The following is a 14,455-nucleotide window of genomic DNA, read 5'->3' as shown; positions in this document are numbered from 1 at the left end:
GTATTCATGATGCTGCTTGCATGTAACACAGTCCTTATTGCTGCAAAAAAAGACAATAAGTATTCATCAGTTTAAGGCAAATACTGGAGTCCATGCATTTGTGAAACCATGACTGTTGCTGTCTTCGGTGTTGTGGAGCTGACTGCAAGGCACCGTGAGTGCCCGATTCTGCATCATCTTCACTATCTGTGACCTGCTGCTGCTCCTAGTTTCCTTCGTGCTGATCTGGACTCATGGGTATTGATGTCTGCAAACTGATCAAGGATTCACACGGGTTGGAGGGGAAAGTGAGGAGCTTAAAGCAAGGGCTCAAGTAGAAAACGTTTTGGAAATGATGATGGCAACACATGGACAAGTATGCTTGATACAATTGATGTATGGAATTTTATAAGAACTGTGCAAGGCCCCCAATAAAATGATTATACACCTATGTATTCTAGGCAATAAACTGAGATGAACAGGTTTAAAAAAAAAAAAAAAAGACCTTTGCAGCAGAAGCCAAAGCCAGAGGCACCAGAAGTTGTGGCAAAGTGACAAAGCGAAAGAACAGTGCAGAGTCTGAGGCTGTGAAGTAGACCAGGAGACTGGCTTCTGGCCCACGTCACAGAAGCCAGAGGACCACATGTTTGACAGGCTGAGGACCAGTGAGATTTGGCTGTTGGCTGGGTAGAGATGCTGCTATGGACTAATGATTGTATCTTTAACAGTTTGTGATCCTGACCTGTGTTGACCTGGTAACTTCCCTAATAAACCTTACTCGTGGGTCTTGTCAGTGAGTTCTGGGTTGCCACTTCAGTGGATCAAAGCCTGCAGAGAAGCGGCATGCCATCGGAGGAAGGATTGGCATAAGAGTAGGCTAAAAGAAAGAGGGTGGAAACATGTCTGACCTCTGCCTTGTGGCAGTTGGCCATGGATTTGTGTGGAACTGGATTCTCCTGCTCCCTTGTGTAGCTGGAGGAGGTCAGACATGGCCTCCCCGCGGTTTGCCCTCCACCACAGTAGGACAATCTGACAGGTGGCGGGGAAATGGCTTCGTTTTGTTAGGTGCCTTTGAGTGGGTTCTGACTTACATCAACCCTATTAACAACAGAAGCAAACACTGCCTATCGTGCACCATCCCCACAATTGTTCTTAGCTTTGAGCCCATTGATGCAGCCGCAGAGTCAGTCCATCTCCTTGAGGGCCTGCCTCTTTTTCACTTCGCCTCTGCTTTACCAGGCACGTCATTCTCCACAGGTTGGTCTCTCTGGTAGTGTGCCCAAGGACACTAGATGAAGGCTCACCATCTGTGTTGGTCTGGAGTGACTAGAGAAAAAAATTCATAGACACTCATATGGGTATAAGAGTTTTATATCAGAAAGTAATTGTACATTAAGAAAACATCCCAGCCCAGTCCAGATCAAGTCCATAAGTCCAATATTAACCCATATGTCCAATAGTTATCTAGAAAGTCCTCTTCAGAATCACAAAACATATACAATGATGCCGAATGTAGGAAGATCACAGGTCGGGGCTGGGAAGTCTTGTGGATGCAGTGGCGTTGTGAATCTAGTGGTGTTGTAAGCATCTCGGCGCTGGTCTCTACATGGCTTCTCCAACTCTGAGGCTCTGGCTGCCATCAGCCTGTCTCAATGTGGCTTGTCAACAAGAATGTCTCACAGGGACTGAGCTGAGAGAAAGTGTGTTTCCTGCCTCCAAGGAGGAATACAGGAGTTCCCAGAATCCTCAGGAGAAAGCTATGCCCACACAGAGGCCTCATTGACTATGAACTGATTGACAGGCTAGACTCCATCCCTTCACTCTTAATCCTCTCAAATTGACACACCATCTTTGCTAGGAAACAATCTGGCTATAAGTCTTGCAAGAGAGATTTGTTGATTCTTTTAGCAGTCCATGGTACTTTCAGTATTCTCTCCAGCACCATAATTCAAGTGTATTGATTATTCTCCAATCTTCTTTAGTCAACATTCAACTTTCACATACATTTAAGACACTTGAAAATACCATGGCTTGGGTCAGGCTCATCTTAGTCCTCAAAGTAACATTCCTGAAGAGGTTGTACAGCAGATTTACCCAATGCAACATGTAGTTTGATCTCTTGACCACTGCTTCCATGAGCATTGATTGTAGATCCAAGCAAGACAAAATCCTTGACAACTTCAATCTTTTCTCCATGTATTATGATGCTACCTATTAGTACAGTTGTGAGAATTTTAGTTTTCTTCATAGTGAATTTTAATCCATACTGAAGGCTACTATCCTTGATCTTCATCAGCAATTGTTTCAAGTCGTCCTCAGCAAACAAGGTCATTTCATCTGCATACTGCAGGTTGTTAATAAGCCTTCCTCTAATCCTGATGCCACAGTCTTCATATCAACCAGCTCCTCTGATGATCTGCTCAGCAGACAGACTGAATGATTATGGTGAGAGGATACAACCCTGACACACAGCTTTCTTGATTTTAAACCCTTGCTTGGTTTGCACAACTGCCTCTTGATCCATGCACAAGTTCTGCATGAGCACAAAGAAGTGTTCTGGAATTTCCATTCTTCTCAAGGCTACTCATGATTTGTTATGAGCCTTTGCACAATGAAACACAAGTAAACAGCTGTCTTGTATTCTGCTCTCAGCCAAGATCCATCTGACAACAGCAATGATATCCTTTGTTCCATGTCCTCTTCTGAATCTGTCCTGAACTTCTGCTAGCTAACTGTCAATGTACTGCTGCAACTGTTGTTGGATGATTGTCAGCAAAATTTTACTTGCATGTGATATCAGTGATATTGTTCTATAGTTTGAGCATTCAGTTGAGTCATCTATCTTTGGAATAAGTTCAAGAATGGATTCCGGTCATTTGACCAAGTAGTTGTCTTCTTAATTTCTTGGTATAGAAGAGTGAGTGATTTCCATTCTTCGTCAGCTTGTTAAAACATCTCAATTGGTACTCCATCAAGTCCTGGGGCCTTGCTTTTGGCTGATGCTTTCAGTGCGGCTTGAACTTCTTCCTTCCGTACCCTTGGTTCTTGCGTATATACTATCTCCTGAAATAGTTGAATATGGACTTGTTCTTTTTGGTACAGTGACTCTGTTTATTCTTTCCATTTTCTTTTGATGCTATATGTCATTCAAACTTTTGCCTATAGAATCTTTCAGTATTGTAACTCAAAGCTTGTTTTTTTTTTTTCTTGAGTTCTTTCCATTTAAGATATGCCAAGTGTGCTCTTCCTTTCTCATTTTCTAACTGTACGACTTTGAACATTTCATTTTAATATTTTACTTTATCTTCTCAAGCTTCCCTTTGAAGTTTTCTGTTCAGCTCTTTGACTTCACCATTTCTTCCCTGTGCCTTACCTACTCTATGACTAATAGCAAGCTTCAGAGTCGATTCTGACATCCACTTTGATATTTCCTTTCCTTCCTATCTTGTTAATGACCCTTTCTTTCTTCATGAATAATGCTCTTAATGTCATCCTACAGCTCATTAGGTCTTATGTCTTTAGTGTCGACGCAGCATATCTGTTCTTAAGATATTCTCAAACTTCAGGAGAGATAGACTCACAAAGTCATATTTTGGCTTCATGGACTTGTTTCAGTTTTCTTCATCTTCCACCTGTACATACATATGAGTAATTGGTGGTCTGTTCCACAGCCAGCCCCTGGTCTTGTTTTAGCTGCTGATATTGAACTTTTCCATCATCTCTTTTCCTGTTGCATGTATGCCTTTGGTACCTCCCCTTCCTATTACATGTATACCCCTAGCTCGTCCACCTCCTGTTATGTGTATGCCTCTCCAGTACACCCCCTTCCTGTTACATGTGTGTGGCGTGGCCTGCATACCCGAGATTATATAAGCCTGTGAGAGAATATATTCGCCCCTCACTCTGGTTCCAGTCACCGTGGGAGAGGCAAACACTTGCATTTTGTCTGTGTTTTTTTTAATTTACCCTTCAATTACACAATACCCCCTTGGACCCATTTAGTAGTGGAGGCTGGTTCCCCACCAATGCCTCAAATCTTAATATTGCATATTAATATTATACATTATATTAATATTTCTTTTTATTACTTCCAAACTTCCTACATAGTTCATACATTCCAAGTTCTGATTCTTAGTAGATTTTTGCAGATGTTTCTTTACATTTTGAAGTGTGCCCTATCAGCGAATGAGGGTCACAAAGGCTTTCTTCCCGTAGGCTTTATTCCATTCCCAGCATTAAACTCATCTCTACTTTGAGAAGGCAGCTCATCCTCGGTCACATGCTGGGAGCCGTCTGACCTGGGGGCTCATCTGGCACTGTCCCCGACAAAATTCTGCTTCTATTTATTAGTCCTTCAGGATCTCACACTGTTTCAATGCTGTTCATCAGCTTTTCAGTGGCTACTTTATCAGAAGTGGACAGCCTTTTCCTTCTTCGTAGTCTGTTCTTCATCTGGAAGTCCTGCTGAAACCTGTTCACTGTGGGTGACCCTGCTGGTATTTGAAATACCAGTGACAGAGCTTCCAGGATCACACGAGCAACTACAGTAGGACAAACGGAAAGACAATTGGTGGGTGAATAATGATAGGAGCTATTTATTGAGTAAAAGCTCTAAGTTAATGATGAGCTAGGTACTTTAAGTTGTTTTATTCCACTTAATACATTTCATGCTTAAAACAATTCTACAAGGTAAACAGTATTTTTTAAATCTCATTCTAGAGGTAGGGAAAATAAAGTTTAAGTCCCTTATTCAACGTCACATAACAGGTAAGTTAAACAATTTGAATTCGGGACATTCTGGTAACTTGGAGTTTTTTCCTCTTTTACTGTAATACCTCTCAAATCAAGGGCAATGCTACCTTGCCTCAGTACATTATTAAAAGATACTGAGCAATTCCCATTTTATTTAATCTGTACAAATTAGGGAGCCCTGGTGGAATTATGAAGTACAAGCTGGGCTGCTAGCCGCAGGTCAGTGGTTTAAACCCAGCAGCAGTTCCTCGGAGGGAGAAAGAAGCTGGTGTCTGCTCCTGTAAACACTTACAGCCTCAGAAACCCACAAGGGCATTCTACTCTGTTTCACAGGGTCACTATGAGTTGGCATAGACTCAGTGGAAGTGATTTTCTTCTTGTATACAAATGAAGCCCTATATTATTGACATTCTAATGCTTGACCAGTAAATCCTTAATGCTTTATATCACTTCATTGAAATATTTGTATCTTCAGAGAATAATAAACTTAAAGATTGAGTAACTACATACTTATCTTTAGAAGATGATAGAAGCACTATAATACATTCAGTAATTATATTAACCAAGCAACATTCTTTTATAAGATAATTCTTGGTGATATCTTTTATTTGTTAAAGCTCATTGGGATGTTTCTTCAAAAGTTCAAACACTCCCCTGTCACCAAGCTATGTTATGCTCAATGTCATGCATAATGACATAGACTATGATTCTTACGTTACCTGAGGCACTGGTTTATAATTAAAAAAAAATTTTTTGTGTGATTTAATTTGCTTCTCACATTAGATCTAATTTGCTTTATTGATCTAAAAACAATTCCTTTTCAAATCAATTCCACCGCAGAAATAACGAAGTCCAAAGTAAACGTGTGAAAGACTTGAAACGCAGAAGACCAACAGCATAAGCTGAAGCACGGCTCATTATTGATGGAATGATTGGCATTTCATATTCAAAATGAAAGAGATTAAGTACACTCTAGTGATGAGTGACATCTCACTCTTTTCTACATATTTATGTACTTTATAAAAGAAAACATAATCTCTGCAAGTTTTTTTACACTCGATGTCACCATAGCAAAAAAAAAATTCCCCTTACAATCATTCTTGAAAATTACTTGATACATATGTCTGATAACCTTTTTTGCCTCAGTCAGATTCTTCTTGATAGACACGCTCCTAGACGTAGTGCTAATGACTCCACTGAGCTTCAGGCTGTCCAAACAAATAATGATGTTGCTGCACAATTGCTCTTCCAAACTCCCCGACACTATTAATTCTGCTCATCTCTATCGGACGGTTCTTTGAGCTCTCACACTTTCAGAAAGTTGAGGACCGTAAACATCATTTTACTGGGATTTGTTTACATCGCCTCCTTTAGTTGTCTGTTTGCTTTATAGCCTTTGACTAATCACTGAACTTCTCTGGGATTTATTTTTTGCTTCTCTCAAAGGAGAAGGTTGGACTAGCTATCACTTGAGTTGTCTAAGTCACTGTAATTGCTGTCACAAGCCCCTGAGTGTATTCTGGCTCAATAATCCTAGGTGAAAGAATCCGGTGCCGTCTCACATGTCTGAGCCGATTGTTGCAGCCGTTGTATCAGTTCATCTTATTAAGGATCTTTCTGTTTTCCCCTGACTTCTCCTGTTTCAAGTATCATGCCCTCCTCCATAGACTGGTCCCTTCTGATAAGATGTCTAAAGCATAAGACGGGGTCTCACTATCGTCCCTTCTAAGGAGCATCCTGGCTGTACTTTGTCCAGGGAGATTGTGTTTATGCTTCTGCCAATACATGGTATAACCAATATGCTTCCCAACATCACAATTTAAATGTATCGATTCTTGTCTGATTTCCCTTATTCATTGTCCACCTTTCCAAAGCATATTGAGAGAGTTGAAAATAAATCAGGTGCACCTTAGTCCTCAACGTGAAATCTTTGCTTCTTAACACTTTTAAAGATCTTTTGCAGTGGATTTACCCCATGTATTATATCGTTTGATTTATTGACTGCCACTTCATGGGCACCGATTGTGAATCCAAGTCAAAGGGAGCCCTGACAGCTTCATTAGCCTATCCATTTATCCAAGACATTAGGATTCCTGATTATAATAGGCCTTAAAGATTCAAATAAATACTTTTATCCTCGTATTTAAATGAAATGTCCGAATGTGAATAGAATTGCAAATCATATATATAATGGTATATAAAGTAAAATAAGTAGACTCAACTTTGAATGAATGATACATTTTAATTTGATATATTTGACATATTCTTTGATCTTTCTTTTCCATGTTATCCTGTGACATTTTCAAACTTCAAGGCATTAAAAGTTTCCTAATAAGGAACCCTGGTGGTGGAGTGGCTACACATTTGGGCATCCATTTTCTGCAGATAATGCTGCTGTCTTCTTTTTATCTCATCTGCCTCACTGCCATCAAGGCAATTCTGTTCCATAGCAACCCTATAGAGCAGGGTAGCACTGCCTCTGGTTTCCTAGACTGTAATTCTTTATGGAAGCAGAAAGTCCCATCTTTTCCCTGCTCCTGGAGGGGCCCGGTGCCATAAGGTCAGCAGTTTAAAACCTCCAGCCCAAGGAAAGACAGGACTTGCCACGCACCTGTATGGTCGCCGTGAACTGGCCTGGAGTCTGTGGCAGGGCGGTAGATGAGATCAGAAGATAAAGGGGAGAGGGAGCACCTGAGCTGATTGTGATGATGGATCTACAACTCTTTCTAAAGCGACCTGACTATGGAAGTGTGTGATATGTGAATTTTATATCAAGAAAATCACTTAAAAAAAGAGAAAGAAACCAAAGTTAACAATGGTTACCATGGGTGAAGGAGGAAGAGTTTCTGCTCAGGGGTATTTTTATGTTAAGGGCAGTGGACTAATTTGGAAATGCATATCACTAATGGTTGCACAACAGGAAGAGTCTAATCAGTGACACTGAATAGACATGTAGAAGTTACTGGTGAATTGGAGATTTTGTTGTGCATATTTCTGCCATTATTAAAAATAATTACACTAACAAGTAGAAGGAAGAAGAAAATGTTCAAAATTGATTGCCAAAATGATTGTACAATTTGTCATGATGTAATTAAGTTACTGAATTGCATGATGTGTGGATGAAGTGCCAATAAAACTGTTTTTTAAAAAAAAGAAGATAACATAGCATCATATGAAGGAAATATATGCCTGTTTCGTTGCTTAAAATAAAAACACCTCCAAAAACATAAAACAAAAAACCTCTCCAAACTATGATTGAGTCTATCCTGACTCATAGCAAGCACATACGAAAGAGTAGGCCTGCCTGACTCTCTGGGTTTCTGAGGTGATAAATCTTCAAGGGAGCAGAAAGCCTCATCTTTCTCCCAAGGAGTAGCCGATAGAGTCAAACTGCTGACGTTGGAATTAGCAGTCCAGTGCATAAACCATCACACACCAGGGCCACCTCTGGGCTAGTGCCACCGAGACCAATAACACCACAAGTAGAGCCCAAAATAACAGTCAAAAGCTACAAAATATAGCAAAATAAGATGCAAAACAAAGGAATTGTAAAAGACGCATTTTGTGTCCCGTTAGCAAGTGTTAAAGCACCAGTGCAGAGAAGCCTTTTGCTGGATGCTCACAATGTGCCCCAAAGGGCAGAACTCCATCGAAAGATTTTCATCTAGACACTGGTAAGTACATTCTGGAAGAATATTATTGGTGGACATGAGGGCACAACGTATTGTTCACCTGTGTCCTCTCCGTGTGTGGACTTGACAGCATTGCACTTCCCTGGCCCTCTTCAGTTGGGTGGGACTCTGACTTGTAATGGCGGGTGAAACATTGTGAACAGAAGAGACGCGTATGAGTGGCCAGGTTATTTAAAGTGCTGATACAACATGCTCCTGAGCCCTCTTGTCTCTCAGATTACAAATAAACCATTTGAGGTATGGCACTAAATTACTCTAATGACCTGAACCACTCACCCTTCACTGAACATACAGTGTGAGCAATGGCTAGTCTTACAGTAATGGAAATCTGGCCCTTTCTGCCTGCTCCCCCCTCCCCACGAGCACCGCTCCGGCAGCACCCCACTCGCTCAGAGCTCTGGGCTCCTGCTAAGCCAGCACTGCCACTGTCTCCCTCTAGCCACCCTCATGATCATCTACCGGGACCTCATCAGCCATGCTGAGCTATTCCCCAACACCTACAAGATCCGGGAGATTGCAGAGGGCCTGTGTCTGGAAATGGTGGGGAAGATGGTCCGTAGGACCGAAGGTGCCATCGATGACTCCCTCATTGGGGGTAACGCCTCAGCTGAAGGCCCCGATGGTGATGCAGCAGAAAGCACCGTGGTCACTGGTGTTGACATGGTCATGAACCATCACTTGCAGGAAACCAGCTTCACAAAACAAGCCTACAAGAAGTACATCAAAGACTACATGCAATCAATCAAAGGCAAACTTGAAGAGCAGAAACGAGAAAGAGAAAAGCCTTTTATGACGGGGGCTGCAGAACAAATCAAGAAAATCCTTGCAAATTTCAAAAGCTACCAGTTCTTTATTGGTGAGAACATGAATCCCGATGGCATGGTTGCTCTGCTGGACTACCGTGAAGATGGTGTGACCGACCATGAAGACGGTGTGACCCCGGATATGATCTTCTTTAAGGATGGCTTAGGGATGGAGAAATGTTGACACGGTGGGCAACTCATGACCATTGCCTCTCATCCTAACAGGCCGCTGTTCATCCACGCGACACCAGGACTGAGACAAACAGACGTGATGTCATTAAGAACTCTTCATTTACTTTGACCTTGATTTCTTTGGCGCGGAGGCATTTTTTTTAAAGGAAAAACAAAACCAAGCTTCCAGAGCCTTTGTCCTGTTGTTGGCAATTCCCGTCTTGCTCACCATTCAACAATTTCAATGTGCTTTTAAATACCAGTGCTCACAATTTTGGTGTATTTAAGAACTCCCCAAACAGAGGCAGATGGACCAACCCTGAGAAAGAATGAGTATTTCTGACTGAGATGATAAAGAATAAAGAATTATCTTATAAAATAAAATAAAAAACAACAAGCATGTCGTGTAGGTTGTCTAAAAATAAAATGCATTTAACCTCACTTGAGGATGCCTCCTGGTGGACGATCAGTAAACTAAATTCACCCTCTAGTGCTCCTGGAGAAGCCAGAGCCACATGTGGACCGCTGCAGTGTGAGGCTGACTCCAGAGGCCTGCTGCAGCCAAGCTACAGGGAGCCAAGAGAGTAGACAGGAGTCCAAAGACTCCATGTTGGGTTTAGATGAAGGGAGAGACCATGTTCTTAGCGGTGCCAGCATCTGAAGTGGGCCCTTAAGCATCTCATCACCTTAAAATGGAAGAGCTCATCAAAAGAACAAAGAGACTAGTCCACTTGGGAAAAATCATGGAAATCTGAATGTGAGTGCAAGGGATCTCCGATACTTAAAATATTTACCATTCAACCCAAAACATAAACTCAACCACAATTATTACAGAGTACATGTAATACCCATATAAGATATACAAAATATGATACACAAAAAACTCCCTCCCTTCGAGTGGATTGCAATTCATTTGGACCCTATGGGACAGAGCAGAACTGCTTCATAGCATTTCCAAAGCTGGAACGTGTAGAAGAAGCAGACTGCCACACCTTATTGCTGGAGCAGTTGGTCGGTTTGAACAATCAATCTTTGGGGTAGGTTCTTTGAGTACAGTGACAGCAGGATCTTAAAGTATGGACTCAAAACCTGAAACTCACTGTCATTGAGTCAATGTTGACTCATCGTGCTAGGTTTCTCGGAAAACCACGCTGGTGCCCACAACTGAACACCTTGTGAGAATGCTTGCCCACACGTGGTGACCTGAGGGGAGAGAGAGAGAGAGATTCTCTTCCCAACCTCCTATAGGGGCCTTGTGCAGGCATAGGGAGAGACGACCCCCTCGATCCCTATCCTAGCTACCTAACAATAGCGCACTATACAACAGGGCAGAACTGCCCCTGCGAATTTCCAATACTGTAACTCTTACAGGAGTAGAAAGCCCTATCTTTCCCTGCAGAGTGGCTGGTGTTTTCTACTGACCTTGCAGGTAGCAGCCCAACATACAACCACTATGCTACCAGAACTGCTAAAGTACGATGGACAGAAAACTAAATAAACGCACATACGACAGGGTACCAACCCCCCCAAAATAAATGGAATTGCGCTGGGCAGAGCAGAGCTTTCATAGTATGCATTTTTCCTGTTAGGAGAGCACCTAGCAACTCGCTCTCAGTTAGTGCACCCAGTGACCTCTCCTAGGAAGGTTCTCTAGTCACAGTGAATTTTTTCCTAAAAGCAGTTTTGCTTAACTCTCTTTTATGTGACAGAAATTAAGAGAACAGTGTGTGACTATAAAATTTTGTTTCCTGCTCAGGAAAAATGCCGTGGCAACTGTTGTGATGTTGAACACAGCTTACAAAGACAGTGCTATGGGGAAAAAATCAAGTGTACAATGATTTTCTCGTTCAAAAAAAAATGAAATGTCGATTGACAAACCTCATTCTGGACATCAGTCAACTTCCCTAACAGATGAAACTGTCAGCTCATAGTGCACTTGGAGTGCATTCCACCAGGTCAGACTGTTAATCAAGCTTTCTATTTAGAGGTTCTGAAAAGATTGCATAACAGTGGGCGAAAAAAAAAGGCCTGAATTGTGGCAGACTGGTTTTGCCACCACGACAATGCACTTGCTCACACAGCCATCTCAGCATGCCAGTTTTTGGCAAAAAACCCAGCATGCTTTCCCCCCCCACACATTATCTACCTGACGTCGCTCTGTGAGATTTCTATTTGTTTCTGTAAATAGAGATGTAAAAGGACAGCGATTTGAGGACATAGAAGAGGTGAAGAAAAAAAATGAGGGAGGTGCTGTCAGTCATCCACACAGATGAGCTGGAAAAACGTTTCTGAGAATGGAATTGCAGGTTTGACAAATGTATTGAGTGTAATGGAAAGAACTTTGAAGGTGATAAGGTTGTTTTGTAAAAAAATGTAAATATATACCTTTGGGGAAAACATCCGTTTTGGGGAGGGTTACCCCCTTGCATATATTTATTCAGAATTATGTAATTCTGTTCTCTTCATTGAACAATGTCCAAAAATTTCAGGATCTTTATTAAAATATTAATCAAGTGATTTTTTTCTTTTTTAAGTCCACATTCACTGTCATTGCTCTATTTTGAAGAATAATGGCAGTTTATTAAGTTATAAAGAATTGAAATATTCATAAAACCCCATCTGTGATTGCAAATGCCTGAAGATAAGTAATAAGATCCATGTTGCTTTCTCTATGTAGAACTTAGTGTGTGTCATCTATAAGAAGAAACTTCGTGGAGGGAGGGTGGTGAGGAAAGGGGGAACCAATTACAGGGTTCTACATATAACCTCCTCCCTGGGGGATGAAGAACAGAAAAGTAGGTGAAGGGAGATGTCGAACAGTGTAAGATATGGCAAAATAATAATTTATAAATTATCAAGGGTTCCTGAGGGAAGAGGGAGTAGGGAGGGAGGGGGGAAAATGAAGAGCTGATGCCAAGGGCTTCAGTGGAGAGCAAATGTTTTGAGAATGATGAGGGCAACGAATGTACAAATGTGATTGACACACAATGGATGTATGTATGGTTTGCAATAAGAGTTGCATGAGCCCCCCCACCCTCCAATAAAATTATTTTTAAAGAATTAAAAGGAAACAAACAAACAAAACAGAATGATGGAATCTTGTTAAGTTCTAAGTTCTGATTCAATATACCGAGAGTGAAAATACAAATTCTCAGCAAGGGAATGAACCAGTTCTAAAGCCTCGGTGACGCGTACAAAGGGAATTACCCACGCAGGTTGGTAGCGAACACCTACTGGTGAGCTGTGAGAACGCTGACACCTGGGACCCGTGGACGTCTAGAAGGTATTCCAAGTTCTGTCCAGAAGTAGCTAGACCAAGGACGATCAGGACCATAGTCCCCAGGGACACCAATTCCAATTGGCATAACATACTTAACAAAGACAGGGTTCTATATCTTAATTTGGGGAGTAGCAACTGAGAGGTTAATATCAAGTAAGTAACCCCTAAGATCCAACCACTACTGGTCTCTCTTTGTCCCCAGAAGAATGATGAAAATTGAGGGATACATGGAAACACTTGATGGGTTAATGGACCACAACCCTGAGACCAGAACTACATGGTGCTCAGCTAGTTATCAATTGCTCCAAGAAGGATCACATTAGAACAGTGGTTCTCAACCTGTGGGTCGTGACCCCCTTGGGGGGGTCAAAGGACCTTTTCACAGGGGTCGCCTAAGACCATCAGAAAACACATATTTCTAATGGTCTTAGGAACCAAGACACTGCTCCTCTATCTGTCTCCAGGCGGGTCCGCCCACATGCAGATACGTCCACATATGAGTACCCGGCGTGAAGACTGTTACCCAGGCTACATCATGCTTCAAGACAAAATTTCATTGATTTGTCATTAGAAATAAATATTTCACAATATATAATTACATATTGTTCTTGTGATTAATCACTGTGCTTTAATTATGTTACATTTGTAACAATGAAAATATATCCTGTATATCAGATATTGACATCATGAATCATAACAGTAGCAAAACGACAGTTATGAGGTAGCAATGAGAATGATTTTATGGTTGGGGAACTGTATTAAAGGGTCGCGGCATGAGGAAGGTGGAGGACCACTGCATTAGAAGGTCTCAGTTAGACCTAGTGGGAGAAAATGTGGGAAAGAATTCAGAGAGCTCAGGTTTCCGAGTCAACCAGGAACTGGGGAAACCCTAAGAGTGTGGTCCTTCCCCTTCAGGTCTGGAGCTGAACTCACCCTTCCTTAGGGGAATCAACCGTCTCCAATCACCAGGGCAACCTTTAGACAGAGCAAGCTCCAGCGGGCTAGGAAAGAAGGAGCCGATGGGATAAAGTGCCACGCAAATACCAGTCTTCCCAACTCTGAGGCCAAGGAGAACTAATGGGTGCTGGCTACCACTACCGACTACTCTGAAAAGGGTCACATTGAAGGTCCAGGACAGAGTGGAAGAAAATGTGGGGAAAAAATCATAAAAGCCAAAGCTTACTGGTCAGATTGAGATTGGTGGGACCCTAGGCTATGGCTCTTGCCTATCAAGTCTGGAATTAAACTCGCTTCCGCATCAGAATAATAATCAACCATTTAAAGTGAAAAGGGCAGCGTATATCCAAGGCCAAAGTTCAGAGTTAGGAAAGAAGGGGGAATGGAAAGAGGAAGCATTAAGGGGAAGTAGACTAAGCAATAACACATTGAGGGATTGCAATGGATGGCTTGAATCAGAATGTGTACGAATTGCTGAATGTAAATTGATGACCTGCTCTGTAAACCCACACCTAATTCACAATAAAAAGTTTTTAAAATTAGAAATTAATAAAACAGAAAATGGGCAAGCACTAGAAAAAACTCAATTCGGTCAAGAGTTGCTTCTTTTTTTAAAAAGTAATGAAATAACAATAATAATATATAATTGATCAAGGATTCACAAGGGTGGGAGAGGAGGGGAGGGAGGGGGAAAAAAAGAGGAGCTGATACCAAGGGCTCAAGTAGAAAGAAATTGTTTTGGAAATGTTATTTACTTTTCTTTAGGAAAAAAAATTAATATTTGATTGGGGGCTCTTACAACTCTTGTTACAAACCATTCA

General features: G+C 41.6%; 1 protein-coding gene across 1 annotated transcript; it reads left to right on the top strand.

Moving 5' to 3' along the window:
- The first annotated feature begins 8,870 nt into the window (after positions 1-8,870).
- On the top strand, positions 8,871-9,410 carry LOC142428648 (translationally-controlled tumor protein-like). The gene has a single exon (XM_075533451.1). The coding sequence runs from the start codon at positions 8,871-8,873 to the stop codon at positions 9,408-9,410; it is 540 nt and encodes a 179-aa protein (XP_075389566.1).
- Positions 9,411-14,455: the final 5,045 nt, after the last annotated feature.

Source organism: Tenrec ecaudatus, chromosome 16, assembly GCF_050624435.1.
Source record: "Tenrec ecaudatus isolate mTenEca1 chromosome 16, mTenEca1.hap1, whole genome shotgun sequence".
In the NCBI taxonomy this organism is placed as follows: domain Eukaryota; kingdom Metazoa; phylum Chordata; class Mammalia; order Afrosoricida; family Tenrecidae; genus Tenrec; species Tenrec ecaudatus.
This window is presented reverse-complemented; position numbering and strand designations above follow the sequence as displayed.

Excerpts from the sequence above, each read along its gene's own strand:
- LOC142428648 (XM_075533451.1), top strand. The coding sequence starts at position 8,871 with ATGATCATCTACCGGGACCTCATCAGCCATGCTGAGCTATTCCCCAAC.